This window comes from Maylandia zebra, linkage group LG23 (genome assembly GCF_041146795.1).
Source record: "Maylandia zebra isolate NMK-2024a linkage group LG23, Mzebra_GT3a, whole genome shotgun sequence".
NCBI lineage: Eukaryota > Metazoa > Chordata > Actinopteri > Cichliformes > Cichlidae > Maylandia > Maylandia zebra.
In genome coordinates this window covers 33,512,912-33,532,768 of record NC_135188.1, presented here as the reverse complement: position 1 = coordinate 33,532,768, position 19,857 = coordinate 33,512,912, and the positions used below count along the sequence as shown (strand labels likewise).

Sequence of the window (19,857 nt, the reverse complement as noted above, 5' to 3'; positions counted from 1 at the left end):
TATCTTAGTAGCAATATTTGCCAAAAAGCAAAAACTACACAATACACCAAGACAAATGTTACCATGTGAGATGTGTGGGCCTTTTATGTAATATTTGACAAAACAAGCGTACAAAGTTGAAATAACTTAAACATTCAGCAGACAGCTCACACTGCTATTTCACTTTCCTCCCTGGAAATGCTTCAGTCAGCATTTAAACAACACAAGGAACAAAATATTTAACACTGAAATCTTGTGACGCTTTTTTTCCAAGTCTTTAAAACATGTAGTTAAAGAGATAAATGTGAAAAAAATACAGAGAGATCTCTGCAGAGTAAGAATTTGGTCGTTACTAATCCTGAACAATAATATCACTTTGATCTACAAGTGATTTACTTCCATCAGTAAATTAAAGCACTTGGGATTTTAAGGATTATGTAGCCATTTAAAAGCTATTTGTGCAAGGCACCAGAATGCTGAGCAGCAATTTAACACGTGAGAGATAAATAGGTAGTGCTCTACATCAACAGTTCTCATAGCCCTGATTTCTGGGCAGTCAGTCTGAGGAAACAGCTGCACTGTGTGGCCACATCAGGCCCAGCAAATCAATGCTGTGCAGGTCACGTCCACCCCGTCTTACGCCACCAGCAGCGGATCAGCGCTTTCACCAGAGACTGGAGGGGCTTTACAGCCCAGGGATCTTCTGGAGGAGCAGCAGCAATTCAGTGCCTCCCTGAGCTTACAGAGCGGTCTCAAAGATAACCAAGTTCCCGTCTGCTGTTACTGCGTGTCCGTTTGACAGGCTGGGGCGGCTCCTGCTGTCGTAAGCCTGGAACGCATAGTTTACAAATGTCAGTTTACAAAAAGAGATTGACTCAAGTTCTTCACACTTAACGAAAACAAACTGACCTTTTTAGCTGCCTCTAGAAGAGCTGCTGCCTCCTGTTTGCCCGTCTGCTGCACCATTTTATAAAAAATGTTAGTGGGATCCTGCAGCAGGGTGTACGGCTCATCATACGCATGGATCTTCCCCGCATCTAGAACCTGGAAACAAATAGTTCTGATTATTGCACAAAAGTAAGAGCAAAGTATGAGTTTCAAAGTAAAACTAATAGCCTCTTGACTTGAATCTGGCATTTTTTCAGGCTATGAAAGAAAAGCTGCTAAACCCAGAAAGCCCGACACTCCATCCACATACAGGGAAAGCAGAAGCTGCTCCAAAGGTGACAGTCACACTTGTGTTACAGTTTGTATGTTTGGACACCAATCTTGTCAAATACAGAATGCATTAAGCATTAATGCATTTCTAAGGCCTGGCATTGACAGATTATTTGGATCCAGCTCTCAGCAAAAAGCCATTCTACTTTTTACCTTTGCATTAGTTGTTTAACTACTACCTAATTAGAGGTTTTACCTAATTAAGTGGCATCAGTGTCAACGATTCAGGACTCACCAGTATACGGTCGCTGTCTACGATGGTGTTGAGGCGATGAGCGATGGTGAGCACAGTGCATTCCCTGAATTTATCTCGTATGGTTTTCTGGATCAGCTCATCGGTCCTGCAGCCGCAGAAATAAACGCTTCTGTTAGTGTGACCTTTAGATAAAATTTACTATCAGCAAACAACCACCGATGTGTCAAAGTAAGTGTTATCAGCTGAGTAGTTTCTGTATCCCATCATGCTGCAGTACACAAGATATTCTTCTGTCTAACAAGATGTTGTTCATACACAGTAGGCAAACGTCATCTTGCAGTACCTCGGGTCCACATTGGCTGTGGCCTCATCAATGATGAGGATGCGGTTCTTCCTCAGGACAGCTCGTGCCAGACACACCAGTTGCCTCTGGCCCACACTGAAGTTGGAGCCCGACTCAGCCAGGGCAGTCTCCAACTTTCCAGGGAGCTCTTCCACCACAGACTTTAGCTGCACCTGCAGGAATAAAAAAAAAATAAAGCAGCTTTAACTACACTGTGTGTGTCCTCTATAAATAATTCCTGCTCTGTCGTCTTTTTACAGTTAGTTCCACAGGGTTCTGTACTGGGACCAATCATACATGCTTCCCTTAGACATTATTAGAAGCACTGCTATGATATGATACGCAGATGACACCCAGCTTTATTTATCAATCAAGACAAATGATTCAAAAACAAATAGTGTGTCTAACCTGACACTGACTCAACCTCCAATAACACAAGGACTCATGTTTGATCAGGGTATGTTCCTTAGCATCTACATTAAGGACTGCCTTTCTTTTCTTTCTATTAATTTGTGCAGTACCTGTAAAATTAGAAGCAACCTGTCTCAAAGTAAAGCTGGAAAGCTAGTTGGTGTATTTATTTATTCTAGGCTGCATTGCTGTAAAAGCCTAAAAGCCTTCAGTTGATCCAGAATGCTGCAATCAGTATAAAAGAGAGACTCCATTCTTCACATATTAGCTTCTCTGCATTAAATTTGAAGTTCTTCTTCTTACATATAAAAATCATGAATAAGACCTGTTAGTATCTAAATATCCTAACAAAGATTAATATAAACTATAACATAATATAATTACTGCATAGTCATCTGTTTTGACTACAATGTTACCCACAGAGATGTCCCGTGATGCTAAGAGCACAGCTTTAGCACATTTGTGCCATTCACTGCCTTCCCATCATAGGCCATAAGGGCTACTCTGGGTAACATCACCCTCAGAGGTATTTGTGCAATAAGAGCTGCTGGGTTCCTCTGCAGGTGGAGAACTGTGATAGACAGTGCGGTGTTATTGTTACACTGTGACAGCAGCAGATGTAGAGAATAGGGGTGCAACGATATTCGTATCGATATTGAACCGTTCGATACAGTGCTTTCGGTTCGGTACGCATATGTATCGAACAATACAACATTTGTAATTTATTTTATCAACTTTCCTTCTGACGATGCTGTCTGTGTGGAGCGCTCAGTGAATCTGCGTTCGACTACTCCGCCTAGGCGGCACTGTCGACCCTAGGCGGAGCAGTCGAACGCAGATTCACTGAGCGCTCAACACAGACAGCATAGTCAGAAGGAAGAGCGCAGGGCAAGCTAGCGAGACAGAAGTTAAGCTCTCCTTGCAACATGGACGTTCCCCACTCTCATTCAGATCTGGCGTTTGGAATTATTTTGGTTTTCATGTGACGTATGACCCTGAAGGTAAGCGAGTCATGGACTAAAGTAAAACAGTATGTTGGATGCGCCATGCAATGCTCAATTACATGGGTGGGAACTAGTGTGTTAGCGCAGTTAGCTCGTTAACGTGTTGGCCGTCTAGCCCCATGCACGGGGCGATCGGCGGTAGCTCGTTAACGGAGATTTGCCGTGTTGTGGCGTTAAGGTCATTTCAACGAGATTAACCTGAAAGCACTAGTGGGAACACAACGAATATGACTGCACATTTACATCATCTTAGTGCAAAGACAAAAACAACAAGCATGCTACTAACTTTAGCCGAGTCATTTAGACAGCTGTTAGCACATGATTCTCCTTATGCTGCTGAGAATATAGCCCAGAAGAAGCGGATAGTATAGCTTTTATTTTGGAAAGAGGCATTTCTCTGTAATAAACTCTCTTTTCCAAAGATGAGTGATTCCTCAATCAGATACAGGGCTCGCAAAATCGCTAGCCCGACGTCCTGGGGCTAGCGATTTTTTTCAGACGGGCTACCCTGCCCGTCGGGCTACCCTGCCCGTCGGGCTATTGTAGGAAGGAAAAATATATGTCAATGCTTTTGCATTCTTTCAGAAATGTAGCTGGGTAATTATGTCATTGGCATCGGTGAGCCACTGTCAATATGTGATATATTGAAATCGCGTTTGAATTTGCGCTTGTTTTTTTGCTTTCACTTTGCAATCGTGCGAACTGTGTATAGAGAGCGACAGCACTGATCTGTGAGTGATGATAATTTGTGCACCAATTCCTCTGACATCGTCTTATTAATCGTTAGCTTACTATGCAAACATGACAAGTGAAATCTCCCGCAGCAAGCTTAAACATGTGAGAGGTTGATCGCGCAGAGAATCGCTGAGCTTATGTGAGTGCGTGTGTAAAAGCAGCAGGATATATATTTTAGTTCTGCTGAGCCAAATAAGACAGGTCAGGGTGAAGAAGTGACAGCCAAAGAAAAGCTTACCACAAAACGGAGAAGTTATGACAAATCAGACTATAAGGCAAAAAGAAAGTGCAGCTTTATGGTTTCATGGACAAAAGAATTTCTGTGGCTGCGATATGACGAGCTAAATAACCAGGGGTGCACATAAGTGGTCCGCAGGTGCGCATTCGCTGTCAAAATAAAAAACACGCACAAGGGTTAGAGTTAAATTTAAAAACTGTACTTTTGAGTTAAAATATATATTTATAATTTTAATAAATGACAAATTAAAAAGGCATGAACATTTTTTTTGTATCGAAAAAATATCGAACCGTGACACCAAAGTATCGAACCGAACCGAACCGTGAATTTTGTGTATCGTTGCACCCCTAGTAGAGATGTGACCCAAAGCTGACAATCCCTCATTATAAGCGGTTGTAAATGCACCACAGGAATTAAAGAGTGCAAGGATGCAGAGAGTTGGAACTGCACAGTTTTTCTCAGCTGAAAGAGGGAGAGACAATGTGTGAAGGATGCTGATGATCCTCTGCTCTGAAAGTGACACAATTAGGAATAGGATCTATATAGAGCCCCAGACAGTCCATACATGGTGCAGGTTCCTGGCAGCTCTTTTCAAGGCTGATTTTGAGGTCAAAATCCTTGAGGTCATTCACCACCACACTGGGATCTCTGATTGTCCGCTCCTGGCTCCAGGACATAATTACATAATTGCCTATGTAAGAGAATATCCTCATGCAATAGAGACAGCAGCTCCTCCACCCTCAGTCATCCTGAATGGGACAGTTTGATGCTAGTACGCTACGCTCTGATGAGCCAACCTGACATATTTCACAATATTTCTGTTGTATGGTAAGATAATAAAATAGTTTGGCAAGTATTCTGCTTCATCATACAAGAATTAAAACTCACACACTACTGATTCTGCCGATTGTGAGAGTTACTGACCTCTTCCAGAGCACTCCACAGTTCTTCATCTGTGTGTTGGTTAAATGGATCCAGGTTCTTTCTCATGGAACCCGTAAACAGTACCGGGTCCTAAAGGGGTGGGGGAGAGTTGGAGAACCCAGAGGACACCAAAATGATTAGATTTTGTGGACTATTTGTAAACAGAACAGCACAGTGACTTATTTCGACATATCTGAGTGAATGTCCTGCTGTGGCAGGTAAAAGTTTAAAAAACCTAAATGGCACACATGGCAAACTGTAACCAGCTGCCCTCCTTTGGTTTTGAATGCATCCTACAGTTTGCAAAAGTTCTGACTGATCACAGCAAAGAGCTTTGTGGGAATTGAAATGCTGAGAGCGTTGAGGAGAAAATGTTTGCTGGACAGCTGATTTTAACTCATTACTGGTAAGCTGGTGAAAACAAACAAACAAACAACAAAAAAACCAAAAGATGCAGTGTTAAAACTACACTCGTATAATTGTTTGAGCAAATAATTCAATTTTATTTATAAGCACCAAATCAAAGCAGTTGCAACAAAGTGCTTGTGCACTTTGTTGCAACACTTGTGCTTTTCTCACAGAGCAAACAGAAGTGACTCTAGAGTGTCAGAGCAGACTGGGGCTGCTGATCCTTTCTTAGCTTTAAGGATGTGCCCAACTAGTAATAATTAATGTCACTTATTAGCCAAATATTTCTCATGTCAAAGTAACAAAGTCATAGTAGACGAGCTACGAAACAAGGCAACAAGAGTAGCCAGATGCTAGTGTTGTGTTCTGCTAAGAGGTCAGCTATGATGTTGTACCTGAGGAATGATGGACATCTTCTGCCGCAGGTCATGGAGGCCGATCTCAGAGGTCACAATACCGTCGATGTAGATCTTCCCCTGGGGCTCTGCCAGGCGGAACAGAGCCGAGACCAGAGAGCTTTTCCCGGCTCCTGTTCTACCCACAATACCAACCTGACCCACAGGACACAGAACATAAGCTTTGGTTTGACAGCGTATCACACAAATGGCTTCAGGTTCTTAGAAACAAAACAAATAAACCTTGATGTCTGACCTTCTCTTGGGGTCTAAACATGGCTTTCAGGTTGTGCAGCACCTGAGGTCCGTCAGCACTGTAGGAGAAGTTGACCTGGTCAAAAGTCACCAGGCCTTTACTTGGCCAATCAGGAGGAGGACGTTTCTGGGTTTCCCAGGGTGCTTCACTCTCCAGTTTAGTGTACTCTACTACTCTTTCCACTGATGTCATCTGAGGACAGAAACGCAGGAATGCACATTAAATCAGGGTCAGTCTGTGTGGTGTAGTCAAGAACACAACATGTAATAAAACTATTTGCATACAAGTTCAATTTAAGAAATAAACAATCAGGTAAATCTGAAAGAATGGATTAATATCTAGAATTACACCAAAAATTTAAGAAGATACTGCCCACCACATCCTCCACATCCAATCAGCAAGTCTGCAACTCACAACTCAGTGTTCAGGATGCTTCAGTCTGCCACTGTTTCTGCAGGATTATTTTCCTAAGCTACTTTTTCTCCATGAGCTGCTTTTCTCAATGAAGGAGAACTGCCACGTGAATCAGACGGATGTTATAGAATCATTTAGTGTGTCTACTTGGTATCAAGGAGAATGCAGGTATTATTTATTATGGAGAGATGCCAGAGAAACACCAGTACAACTAGTGGTCTATTCATGCTATTCATGTGAAAGAGCAGAATCCCAAAGCTTAACCCTTTGGACTCTTGCAAAATAATAATGTCCATTCGTCCTCTTCTGCTTATCAAATTCAGGGTCACGGGGGGACTGGAGCCTATCCCAGCTACCACAGGTCGGGAGGCAGGGTACACCCCGGACAGGTCGCCAGGTCGACAGATAACCATTCGCACTCACATTCACACCTACGGGCATTTTAAATTCACAACTAACTTCATGTCTGTGGACTTTCGGAGGAAACTGGAGTACCCGGAGAGAAACCACACAAACATGGGGAGAACATACAAACTCCTCACAGAAAGACCCCGGCCTGATGGTGGAGTTAAACTCAGGACCTTCTTCTTGCTGGGAGACAACAGTTCTAACCACTGCATCACCCAAATAAGTAATTTACTTCAGACTCCTAAAAATTTTTGATCATTTAAGTCTGCTGACAACACAAGTTTAAGATGCGTAGCACACCAGGCAGAAATCATACAACATCAGGAAAGTGGTCTCAGATTCACCTCCATGTCAACAAGCCCAACAACCATAAATATAAAACAAAATGGCAAAGAAGACTTTTGATGTTCAAATGACAGAATAAATACAATCTTTGGACTATTTCTGGAAATTAGTGAGATTTATATGGGAATAGCAAAAGCTCAGTATGGAAAGAAATGATACAAGCTCTGGAAATAAAAGAGACAGTGAGTATCTTACCATGTTCTCCACCTCTGCACTCTGTCTGACACCCCACTGGAACATGCCCATTAGTGTGACAGAGTAGCTCAGAGCCAAACCAACAGCACCCGCATCAAGCTCTGACAGGAGCAGGAAAACAACCATTTTACTAACACTTTTAAAAGTTAAACGGCAGCAATCACTCAGCATCTGCTGGACTGCATATACACTGTATTGCCAAAAGTATTCACTTAACTGCCTTCGCAAGCATATGAACTTGAGTGACATCCCATCCATTTAATTTAGAGGGTTTAAAATTATGCAGCTTCAACTCTTCCACAAGGTTTAGCAGTGCGTTTTTGGGATTTTTGATCATTCTTCCAGAAGTGCATTTGTGAGGTCAGACACTTATGTTGGATGAGAAGGCCTAGCTCGTCATCTCCACTCGAATTCATCCCAAACTCACTCACACATGTCTTCATGGACTTCATGGACGTTGCTTTGTGTACTGTACACAGTCATGCTAGAACAGGGGGCCATCGCCTTGATGGCCCCTTCCTGAATGAAATTGTCCAAAATGTCTTGGTATGCTGCACTAAGAGTTTCTTTCCCTGGAAACAGTCAGATAAGTACCGTTCTCAGACTGGACCATAGGCTTGCCAGATGGAGAAGCTTGATCGTTCATCAATTTGGATGGGTAAGCCTATACTTTTGGCAATATAGTGGATAACCGGCACACTGCTGCCCCCTGCTGGTAAGCGATCGCAAACAGCAAGACTAAATCAACAGTAAAATTAGTTCTCTCACTGTCTCTGAGCAGCAGACAGCCAAAAGTAGTGATGGTAACAAAGATGGAGCAGATGCCATCAAGGCGGACAGCAAACCAGCGAGAGGTGGTCAGGAACAGGAACCAGGCCTCTGCACAGGGAAACAATCCATCACAGACAGTTCAAAAACATACAATTTTTAAGTTCTCTGATCATAATATGAGCTTCTATGTGCCAAGCATGAAGAGCACCTGAGTGCAGGTCCTGATGGGCATCAAAGACTTTCTGGAAGCGCTTCTCTTCCCCAAATGCTCGGATTGTCCAAAGGCCCTGAAGAGATGAGGACAAGTGGGAGAAGACTGGACTCCGAGCTGAGGACACAGATGAGTCAGAAGTTACCAATAGGTTAAAGAGCTTCAAGTTTTAAAGATATTACATATGCAGGTTTTAAAATGAAAAAGAAACAACAGTAGCAGCACGTGTATCTCCTTCTTCACACACTGTTGTACTGTAGGACACTCACTGGTGGACTCCAGCCGTTTAACATTTCTGGAGGTCCGCAGAAAGTAGCGACGCAAATAAAGAAAGATGAGAAGGAGGGGGACAACGGGGATAAGGATCCAGGGAATCACTGACGCTGCAACAGCAATGACCCCAAGTATCTGGAGGAAGATCTGCTCACAACAGAAAAACACATCAACATTAAAGTGGTTTGTTCTTGTGCCTTTTTCTTTTTGAGTGTCTTTAGAAAAGAAAAATGAATGTTTTACAGAATGAGAAAGTATTTTCATTAACTTGTGCATTGTACTTCAGCCTTTCACTTTAGTAACAGCACTGTCAGTTTTACTCATTTTATTCTTCAAAGAGATCTTTGACCCTCTGTTACAAATAAGAGCGTTATCTCAGATGGGCATCAGTAGGTAAATGTTACCAACCTCAGCAAAGGGCAGTGCCACAGCGCTTACACTTTCGCTTTACTCACCAGTGGCAGCACTGAGTACTGAGTGACTGAGGCAAGCTCAAGGAACATGTGACAACAAAGAAATTCGTAATATTTTGTCCAGCAGCGTGTAATCAGTGTAATGATTAGCTTCAAAGTTAAGAGCTAAGGGCTAATGAGTTATAAAGCCTGGACCTGAGTGAAGTATTTCAGGTACTGCATTGATTTCATAGTGATGGGACAGCTGCTGTGAGTCTGCAGCAAAGTTTAAATTGCCTAGTTATGGCATTTTCTTCATAGAATTTAGCTTTCACTTTGGAAAACTACCCAGCAACAGATGAGCACATGGTAAGATCGCTTTTCTTCTTAGGTTGTTGAACTGTTGATTTGATTCTATTAAGACTTGTTACCGTTTTTTTTTATTGGACTTTAAATGACTTTTATTGGCTTGAAAGTTTTATTATCATTACAGTAGTGAGTGCTGCTGTTACTTCAGGGAAATACTTCCCTACCTTTGCTCTGGACCTGCTGTGTTTATCGAAAAGAGCGTGGAGGCTACAGCTCCACCATAAACTGTCACTTGTTATGATCTTCATTGCAGCTTTGTCAGTGGTTTAGAAAAGAAAAATGCTGCTGTGTCTTTGCTGAGAAATCTACCCTCACCTGAACGAAATCTGCAAACGTCACTGGCATGTTGGAGTCCAGCAGCCCAATGTCCTTTGAAAATCTGTTCAATACTCTTCCTGAGGTCAGACAAGAGATAATTATCACCACACTTTGAAACCAGCTAGAGTAAGATTAATGTTTAGTTTAACTTTCCTTGCCTGTATATAGGGGGTCATATGATTGTTGGGTTTTTCTCTGTATCTATGAAGCGCCTTGAGGCGACTTTTGTTGTGATTTGGCGCTATATAAATAAAATTGAATTGAATTGTATACTGTGCCCCCACAAAGATGGCAAATGGAGTAAAAGTAACCACAAAATTCATCCATCCATCTTTACCCCCTTTATCTGGGTTATTTGGGTCACACCAAGGTATGACTGAGTTCCTGACCCTATGTGTAAGGAAGAGGAACCTCACCAAACCTCATCTAACCCTGGGGCCTGGCCAGCTTTTTTGTTTGTTTGTTTTTTTACTTCAGTGGCCTCAGCCACAGTGATGGATGGGTTAGCTCCAGACTCTGCTTCCACTACAAAAAGTGTATCAGCAGGATTGAGGACATCATTTAAGCAGATCAAGCATCCTACCCAGGGACTTGAAGAGGGTTGGGTATTGTGCTGACGTGTCAAATGTGATTTTACACATAAGCATAAAATGACAGTCAGGACCTGTTTCTTGACTCAAATGCACAGGGAAACAACCAGACTCATCCATCCCAAAGCACAGTTGCCAAATTGGGGATACCTGTATACCCAACCTGCCTGTCACCTCTCACTGAGGGCAACCCAGGACTGGTACAATGTCCAGCCCTCTCTAGACACCAGAGCAAAAGCTATGAGTTCATGTGACCGTGACTACACCTAGTTCATATTTCTCAACCTTAAGCATTAGCTCAGGCTCCTTCCCCAACAGAAAGGTGCCATTCCAAGTTCCTAAAGCCAGATTTCTCAGCCTGCCCCTGACCATCTCCCCTCCGGTGAGTGGTTGGCCCACACGAGCACTACAGAATTCCATTTAGAAGTTTTTGAACTACAAAATTCTACAATTTACCGACTCTGGCTTTAGAACGTACAACACTAAAAATTTGCAAAGTTTTGCTTACCAATCGGATTGATGTCAAAGAAGCGCACGGGTGTTTGGAGTATAGCGCTAAACATGCGGTTGTGCAGAGACTGTGAACACCTCACTAGCACATTGAACAGCACCAAATTCCTGCCAAAGCCAAAGATTATGGTGACTGCAGTCAAACCTGGAAAAATAACACACCATAAAACACCAGTGGAGTAAAATCAGAAGAAATGCAGCGCAGTGTAAATAAGAGAACGCCTTTACCTCCATAAATTCCCAGGTAAAAATCCGTGTCCAGCTCTTTGGTGACATTTAGTCCATTTGTTGTGATGTTAGTCATGTTACTGCTGGCCATTAGTTTTTCTTGCTCATCAGCCCTAAACAGTCAGACATGAGTATAAACAGACATGTAAAAGCTGCAGTCTATGAGGAAAACGGCAGATTGAAGATACTTACCAGTAAGCTAGCCACCAGTCTTGCATGATGTATGCTACCTAGAAGATATAAAAGCCAAAAAAATAATTTTTACTGCTTTATATTACACATGTGAAATGCATTCAACACTTATTCTCACTGAGCTAACATGTGGAAGGCGAATTACAAGTGCAGGTGAGTCTTTGTGTACCTGAGCCATGATGTTAAGCAGCACGACAGCCAGCAGAACCACAATGTTGGCCCCAGCTGCCAGATACTTGGCATAGATGCGTATTCCAATGGTTCCCTGAGCTCGAGTCTCCTCTGCAAATGTCTGAACTTTCTCCGCCTGCGAGGAAGTCATCAGCATGCAGACAAGTATCATGATCACTGGCCGTCAAGTTCCCTGTGTTTAACTTGTCAAAATGAAAACGGACTAAAGCAAACTAAGCTCAAGTTGTGTCAGTTCAGCACGCTCTGTATGTTAAAGACCATTGGGGAAGGGGAAAAGAAAGAAAAGCAAACATGATATTAAACTAGGGATGGGCAGAAACGACCCATTTCCTATAAACAACCCTGATTTTTTAAAAACTAGGCTGTTTTTACTGATAATTATCCACTAACCGGTAACTGGTCTTCATCTTTGATGGACTGGACAGAGGAAGTCTGGGACAGCACTGAATTTTGAGACAGAGTTCGAGTTCTGGTGGGGGTGTCATGATGAGGCTGCTGTTGCTCCTCTTCCTCCTTCTTGAGAAGGGAGGTGAAGTCCAATCCAGACTGCTGAAGCTCCGTGTAAGTTCCCTTTGCCACCATGTGACCCTGACAAACACACACACATATCACCAAGTGTTAGGAAATTGTACAGCTGTGTTTTACAGACCTATGGCAGCACCACCTCCTCATGTGAAACACACACTTTGTAGTGTTTGGAAATGTACTGCGGTTTACATCTTCAAAGTCCTGCGAGTCACCCAGATAGTCTGTTGACAGTCAGCTTGCTTTGGCAGCACTCAGTCTTGTTTGTGCTTTTCTACAAATGGTAGTAGTGTGGCTGAATTTCAGAAAACATCTCCTGAAGAGACAAAGATAAATCCCTGCAGCCCCTTCAGTCTATGATCTAATACAGGGGTGTCAAACGTACGGCCCGCGGGCCGGATCAGGCCCGCAAACGGGTTTAATCCAGCCCGCGAGATGATTTTGTAAAGTATAAAAATGAGCAGCAATTTTTCAATAAAGAAACTGTTGTTCCAATTGTGTCCATTGGATGGCGCAATAGCAATTGTGAGCTACTTTGTTTTGCCCGCGAAATTTAAACCTGATCTGTTTTGGCACCCTCATTGCCCCAATATGTCTCTGTCAAAAAAGAGAAAAGTGGATGCAGAGTGTTCCAAGATAAATGGTCATCCTCCTCACGGAAGTGAATGGGAAAGCTGTATGTTTGGTGTGTTCCCAGCATGTTGCAGTGCTGAAAAGAATATAACCTCCGTCGCCACTATGTGAGTCTTCATGCCGACAAATATGACAACTTTCAAGGACAGCGGAGAAGAGAGAAGGTGAATGAACTGTTGGCGGGTCTGAAGAAACAGCAGTCTGTGTTTACTCACAGCCGAGACATCAGTGATGCTCCAGTGAAAGCTAGCTACCTCATTGCTAACGAAATTCCACTAGCTTCAAAACCATTTAGTGACGGTGAATTTGTAAAAACATGTATGATGAACGCATCGGAGATTGTGTGCCCTGAAAAGCGCCAGGCCTTTGCAAATATCAGCCTGACAACAAACACAGTTGCTGACAGGATTTCTGATCTTTCAGCGGATTTGGACAGCCAGTTGAAGCAAAAAGTAAAGTCATTTATTGTGTTTTCAGTTGCAATTGATGAAGGCACGGACATTACAGATGTTGCACAACTGGCAATTTTCATCCGCGGAGTTGATGACACATTGACCGTCACCGAGGAGTTCGTGGAGTTGGTACCGATGACAGATACAACGACCACAGCTAGGGTTGCCAACTCGCTGAAAAATAAATAAGGGACACCTCGTGGCCAGGGCCGGGCAACCCAGTTGTCTTCACCCTTCCCAGTGTGGTAGCTATTTTTTTTGTGTGTGAAATTATTTTTTAACCATTTGACTTGAATTTGATTTAAGCAGATGCATATTCTTTGTGATATGACCATATGGGAAACAAATGATCATTTAGCCATTTATTTTTAGCTCAAAATGACAACATTAACACAGTAAAACAGGTCTCTTTCTTAAACAGAAGCCTGTCATGCTTAACTTTTGAGAATATAAGTAAATCTTTCTTTAAAAGAACTCTGTCCTGCTTAACTTAAAATTATATAAATTAATAGAAAGCAATAGAACAAAAAATATTCCTGTAACTGTGCACATATAGTGCATATAGTACAATTGGCTTCAGTTGAGGTATTATTTCAGCTTTTCTAATGCTAATCAGCTGCTCCTGTTTGTAAACCCACTTGTTGCCATGATTACGCATCTTAACTCATCATCATTATTCATCTATGTATTACTTTTATGTATTAGTCATCTATTTGTTGTAATCATCTATCCTTGCAGTTGTTTATTACACAAAATAAATTATATTATCACACTTCTGGCCACATAGCGCTGATATTCACTGCACATGCCCATAATAACCTTAACCAGAGGGTTTAAAAAAACAAACCAATGTTTACATACCATATCTGCTTCTGCCGTGGCCTGGTGGACAAAAAAATGGTTAAGGGTTCCCTGAGCTTTCACACCCCTCCTATGGAACTCCAAAGTGTTCAAAATTAAATAAATAAATAGGTCAAGATGAAATAAATAACTATGTGAATGAATAAGACACAGATATGTAATGTGAGAATGATATTGTGAAATAATGGAACACATTTTGAAAAAAATGCTCATTATTGTGAAATATATTGCATTCTGCTATATAAATTTACTTATTATTGTGAAATATTATTTCATGGTCATTATTTTTCACAATAACAGAGATTATTCCTGAGGCATTTTATTTATTTCCAGCCGTTTTTAGTCCAAAATGACCTTTTTTCAAAGTCAGTCTTTATTTCAAAATCCCGTTTTTCCCGATGGTCTATTTATTTCATAATGCGACTTTTCAGCAGAATGACTTTGTCTGTCAATCAATGTAAGTGGGCTGGACCTTTGCACCTATTGGCTTATCGTTTACCATCGACTAGTTTTCCTGGATACCGGCTCCGCGGACGGCTACTGCAGCTAGCAACAGCGTGCTAGGTCAAAAGTCACGGAGGATGGCGGACTGGTGTGAACTTCAGCCAGTTCTGCTCATTTAAGCAAATCAGATAGAGAGGGATCATTTACCTGTAGATACTGTTTTGAGTCGTTTAGATGTTTCTGAAATGCTTGGGATGATAATTGCTCTTCAAGATGTTCGCATCGATGACAGCATTGTCAAAGGTTTAAGATCAATTCAGCACCGTGTTCGTTTGGAATACGCCGAGGAAGAACAGTCTTCAAATGTTGGCCGTCCACGTCTAGAAATCCCGGTGCAGCACTCAGGACTTTAGTGCTGTCCGGGATAACCGTCGGGGTAATTGCCGATACATTTTCTGTGTCTCCGAGCACAATTAGGAGGAAAATGACGGAGGATGGTCTAAGGTAAGTTTATGCTGTAATTGAGCACCTGTGTGATTCTGTACACAGCATTGTTTAGGTGTTGACCTTAATTATGACGTTTGACAATGAATTATTATCGCTTACTTTTTTTTGTTACTGTCTAAACTAAGTGGGGCAGCTACGGCTAAAGCTATCGGCGCCATCTCGGCGTTGAGACACGTTTAGCAGTGTTAGCTGTTAGTGTGTTAACTCGGAGACTGGGGTCAGTGGAGCCTGTAGGAACCTTTTACACAGAGAGTAGACCCACCAGCTTTCCACAGTCTACTTACTTATCACATCTTGTTAGACAACAGGGTCATTAGTGCTTTAAATAGTACATAGTTGAATGTTTCATTGCTGTTTGCAGTTGATTGTTCTCTGATAACGCATAACAAGGTTGATGTTAAATAGCGAGTTTATTGAAATGGTTTTGTCTATTTCAGCAGCATTATAGATATACTTTCTCTGGTGTCTTCGGTAAAGCTAAAACAAGAATACATTTACATCCTTGGTTCTTTCAGCATTAATTGGAAAACTTTGAGATTTGCTGTGCGCCTCCCAAGCCATTCTCTTTTATCCCACCTGTCAGGTATAGATGGCAATACTTTAAACAAAGTTAAATTTGTTATACCTGAAGAGAACCAATCCTGACCTAGAATGGGTGAATGAATAATTAGTTGGTAGCCAATGCCTAAGCAACTCACATAGGCCCTGGCAGACTCAATAAGTCCATCTAGGAACAGCTGCAGGAAACACCTCTTCAGTTTAGATTTAAAACATGTGCATGCTCTTTCAGGTTGATGAGGATTATGGTGTGGACTGGACAGGACAACATAATCGCTGCCCATCAAATGAGATCACCATTCCTGAGATTCAGCTCCCAGATGCACTGAATGAACAAGACCCTGCTGTGCTACCAATACTTCAAAATCACTTGTAGAAAGACATTATTACATTTAATCAGTTTCTATGTCAGGAGGATTTTTTTTTTTTTTTAATTTCTACAGCTTTGTAGCTAATACTGACTCAAAACAGCATAACCAATTTCATTTTCAACAAAACAGTGAGTGGCTATAAAACAGGATTTGTTTTATACAGCTGTCACTTTAATGATATTCATTTCTTGGTTGGATATACAGTACATGTCAACTCTGAGCAGATTTAATACAATGAACACAGTACAGTAGTGTAACATCTTAATTCAAATAATTTTTTCTAGAATTTTTTTGTATCAGTAGCGAGTATAAACAAAACATATTGTGTAATTTATAATGTACAGTGAACAACTGATTTTGATATCTGAACTCTTCATCAGTTTATATTAAAAAAGCCATAAATGCACACCTGTACTCTGTATTTTTCACTGTCAAGTGTATTAAAAAGAACTAGAACTCACTAGATTGTCCGTTTCTTTGAACACCGAGTACAGTAATGTGATGCAAGAAAGAAGAAATGGTCTAATTTTACCATGTGGTTATGGAATCAATCGTAAACCAGACCAAAACCTGAGTCAGTAGAGTTGAGACACACCTGAATGTCCATTAGAAATGACTCATAGGTACAGTAGTGTGCAGGAAGACGTAGTACTTCAAAACCGGTGGAAGACTTTGGAAGATTGCTGTTGACCACTTCCACAGTCATTTCTCGGCAAGACTTCCCATCCTGTCCAAAACTTGATGAGGGCTTTTTGTTGTGCACAAGATGCTGCAACAGAAGATTGTTTTAAACTATAATGACATCCTATATTCATTATTTTGAATCTTTTATGGAGAAATACCATAAAAGATGACCACTTACATACAGGGCACCAGACATTTTTGCCCCACTCAAATTGCTGTTGTAGCTTTTATAGATATTTTTATGTTAACAAAGCTAAAAGTAGTCTACATACAATTCTAGTGCAACTGATAATGCCACCACTCTTATGTATTGCATGGAGCAAATAACAAAACAAAATTATACTATAGCGTAGAGCTGGGCGATAGAACGATAACGATATGTATTGCGAAATAACCTTTTCTCAATAGAAAAATTAAACTATTGCGATAGACCTCACCGCTCTTGTCCTTTTTATAAAAAAATAAAAATAAATATCGTGATATGAAAAAATCTCATATCGCCCAGCTCTACTATAGTGTACTTTGTTAATGACCCAAGATCACTGGACTGTATGTAATTTACCAAAGTATAATCAGAGAAAACCAATGGCAAAATACCTATCGCAGCAGACTTACCATTTTCAATGAAGGACCGAAGGTAACCTGCCACTCTGCATTTATCCTCGAGAGCATTCCTCTTCTTCCTCATCTTCATCTTCTGTGGCAGGCCACAGTCATTTTATAGCTTTACTTATCTTGTAGTCTTAAGAGCATCAGCAACATTAGGTGTATTTTTATTAAATGTAACCCAGCTGTTCAACTAACCTACGCATACAAAACAGTATATTGGTGTTTTGTGTCAACAATTAATGTTCATCCTTCATAAATTAACCAAATAGCTTTACTATTCAGATGTTAAAAGATGTGACCTGACCTTACCTCACAACAGGGAGCAGTCTCTGATTCCCTTGGTAAGAAAGGAGGAATGATGTCTGATCTTTCTGTCAGAAGCGGCCATACCATGGTTTCCTTAAGCCCTTTCCTCAGCTGCTTGACTTGACGACTTGTTTGTGTTATGACCTACAACGGTGAGACCAAACCAAAACTGAAGTTGGAGTCTGTAAAGTGACACACACTTTAAATGTTAAATATTTAAAGAACATCCACTGTACTAGTAAAAGCATTTTCAAATTATACCCACTTACAAAATCACTACGTTGAACTAAAATTGCTTTCTTTTCTTTCACATAGATTACTTGTCTTCCATATTAGCACAGAAGATAAGCCACTTTAAAACAGTCATGAATAACTATTACCTACAACAATGTAAATAGTAATACAGACATTAACCCAGAAGACAATTATTTTCTCTTACCTAATTTATAGAATTCTTTGCTATGATAAAAAACAGTATTAAAAAAAATCTGTGACTAAACTGATTAAAAAGCTCATTTTTGCCAGACAGACTAACCAAGCAATAATAACATATCGTTACTTACCCTGAACAGCGTTTCGTGGAGTGGAGCTAGCTGTGATAGCGTTAGCATTTGCTAACGTTAACACTGTGCGGTTGTGATGAGAACTTGGACCAGGGACCACTTCATCTCCAGTACACTGCTGCAATACGCAGACTGAGGTGAAGACGTTCAATCTAAGCGGTTAGCAAGTTCTCTGAGTAACTCAGAAACGGACTTGTTTCCTGCAGCCATGCCCTTCACAAGAATTGATACACCTGTAACGTTATTCGCGCCCAGTGTTTTGCATTTGTCGGTGCCTTAAGTTTATTTTGAGCTGCATACTGCCGCCAGCTGCATAGGAGATGCATTGCACCATTAAACCTAAATCGACAATTCATGTGCTATTACTTACGTCTGAGTAAAGGAGCAACCAATCACACAACTGGCTCCGCCCTGTCTTTCTTGATTGACAGACAAAGTCATTCTGCTTTAAAGTCGCATTATGAAATAAATAGACCATCGGGAAAAACGGGATTTTGAAATAAAGACTGACTTTGAAAAAAGGTCATTTTGGACTAAAAACGGCTGGAAATAAATAAAATGCCTCAGGAATAATCTCTGTTATTGTGAAAAATAATGACCATGAAATAATATTTCACAATAATAAGAAAATTTATATAGCAGAATGTAATATGTTTCACAATAATGAGCATTGTTTTCAAAATGTGTTCCATTATTTCACAATATCATTCTCACATTACATATCTGTGTCTTATTTATTCACATAGTTATTTATTTCATCTTGACCTATTTATTTATTTAATTTTGAACACTTTGGAGTTCCATACCCCTCATGTTCTTCTTGTGCCCACCACTAGAAGCATGCCTATGGAAAAAGTGCGCCGGCACACAGTGCAGTGCGCTTTAAAGGTGTTATCGTGCACTTTTCCAGCCAGGTGTTTTCCTTTTCCCATTCCTCTCTGTACTTTTGCAGCCTTTTTTTCTTTCTCTGAGCGAACAAACATTGCTGCTCCAATGCTGGGCTTACACTGTGCGATTTTTGGCCCATTTTGAGCCGATTTTTGAGTCGTGCGACCGATTTGGTGATCGGCCCGATTTTGGCCTTCATCGTGCATCGTGTAGTATACGTGGGGTAACGAGAAGCGATTAACACCTCACGACCAGCTCCCGATCATCAATCGGTCGTGAGGGTGTCAACACAGCCGCTCACGCGCTAACACGTAAACGTCGGTGAAAAAGATGGAGCAGCATGGCTGTGCAGCGTGTGATCTGGACCCAAGCGATGGAGGCACAACTTGTAGAACTTTGGAAAGCTCATCCGAGCCTTTTCGATGTGGCATCACAAAATTATCACGACCACAACAACCGTGAAAATAGTTTGATTTACACTGCTGCTTAATCACAGCTGCCTGATCAATGTTTTTCAATTTAGCAAAGTTGATGGTGGTGGGGTGTCTGTGTGAGTGAAAGACAGAGAGGGAGAGCGAGCGACAGAATTTCTGTTATAACCTTCATTTTATGGAGGCACAGTGTGAGCACTCAGGTCTCATCAGAGCATCGGGCGGTATAGTGTGAGACTCTGCATCGTGACCTACCAACTTCTAACCCCTGTGAGTCAATCGTGCAGTTTGAGCAGGAGCTGAATAACGTGAATGAAAAAAAATCGCACAGTGTCTGCCCAGCTTTAGGTGTACTGTCGTCCGAGACTTGCACCGCAGTGTCAGCGTTTGTTTCCCTGTTGGCCATGCTTGTTGTTGTGGTCATCTGTTGTCTTCCGGTATTTTCTCCGCAAGCGACCTTTCCTCGACCAATGAGATAAGCGGTAATCTGAATCGTCATACTCGAATTGT

General features: G+C 41.3%; 1 protein-coding gene across 4 annotated transcripts; it reads right to left on the bottom strand.

Moving 5' to 3' along the window:
- Nucleotides 1–58: 58 nt before the first annotated feature.
- On the bottom strand, nt 59–19,843 carry LOC112432754 (ATP-binding cassette sub-family C member 4-like). 4 transcript variants are annotated; one of them, XM_076879993.1, is made up of 19 exons: nt 18,029–19,843; nt 17,469–17,609; nt 11,906–12,103; nt 11,493–11,630; nt 11,324–11,361; nt 11,132–11,244; nt 10,902–11,048; nt 9,801–9,880; nt 8,721–8,871; nt 8,449–8,568; nt 8,238–8,348; nt 7,470–7,570; nt 6,108–6,299; nt 5,852–6,007; nt 5,049–5,138; nt 1,737–1,909; nt 1,433–1,538; nt 889–1,023; nt 59–808 (listed from the first exon to the last, which is right to left on the bottom strand). In XM_076879993.1, the coding sequence occupies exons 1-19, from the start codon at nt 18,074–18,076 to the stop codon at nt 719–721; spliced, it is 2,328 nt and encodes a 775-aa protein (XP_076736108.1). In that variant the 5' UTR covers nt 18,077–19,843; the 3' UTR covers nt 59–718. The 4 variants fall into 4 exon arrangements, with proteins under 4 accessions (XP_076736108.1, XP_076736110.1, XP_076736109.1 ...); XM_076879995.1 differs by having other exon boundaries at nt 17,469–17,647; nt 18,029–19,842; XM_076879994.1 differs by lacking the exons at nt 17,469–17,609; nt 18,029–19,843 and adding an exon at nt 15,636–15,779.
- Nucleotides 19,844–19,857: the final 14 nt, after the last annotated feature.

Coding starts and splice junctions, on each gene's coding strand:
- LOC112432754 (XM_076879993.1), bottom strand. CDS start 18,076: ATGCTAACGCTATCACAGCTAGCTCCACTCCACGAAACGCTGTTCAGG. Junction 5,139..5,851: donor AGATGTCCATCATTCCTCAG/GTACAACATCAT, acceptor CCACCCCTTTAG/GACCCGGTACTGTTTACGGG. Junction 1,024..1,432: donor TAGACAGCGACCGTATACTG/GTGAGTCCTGAA, acceptor ATTTGTTTCCAG/GTTCTAGATGCGGGGAAGAT.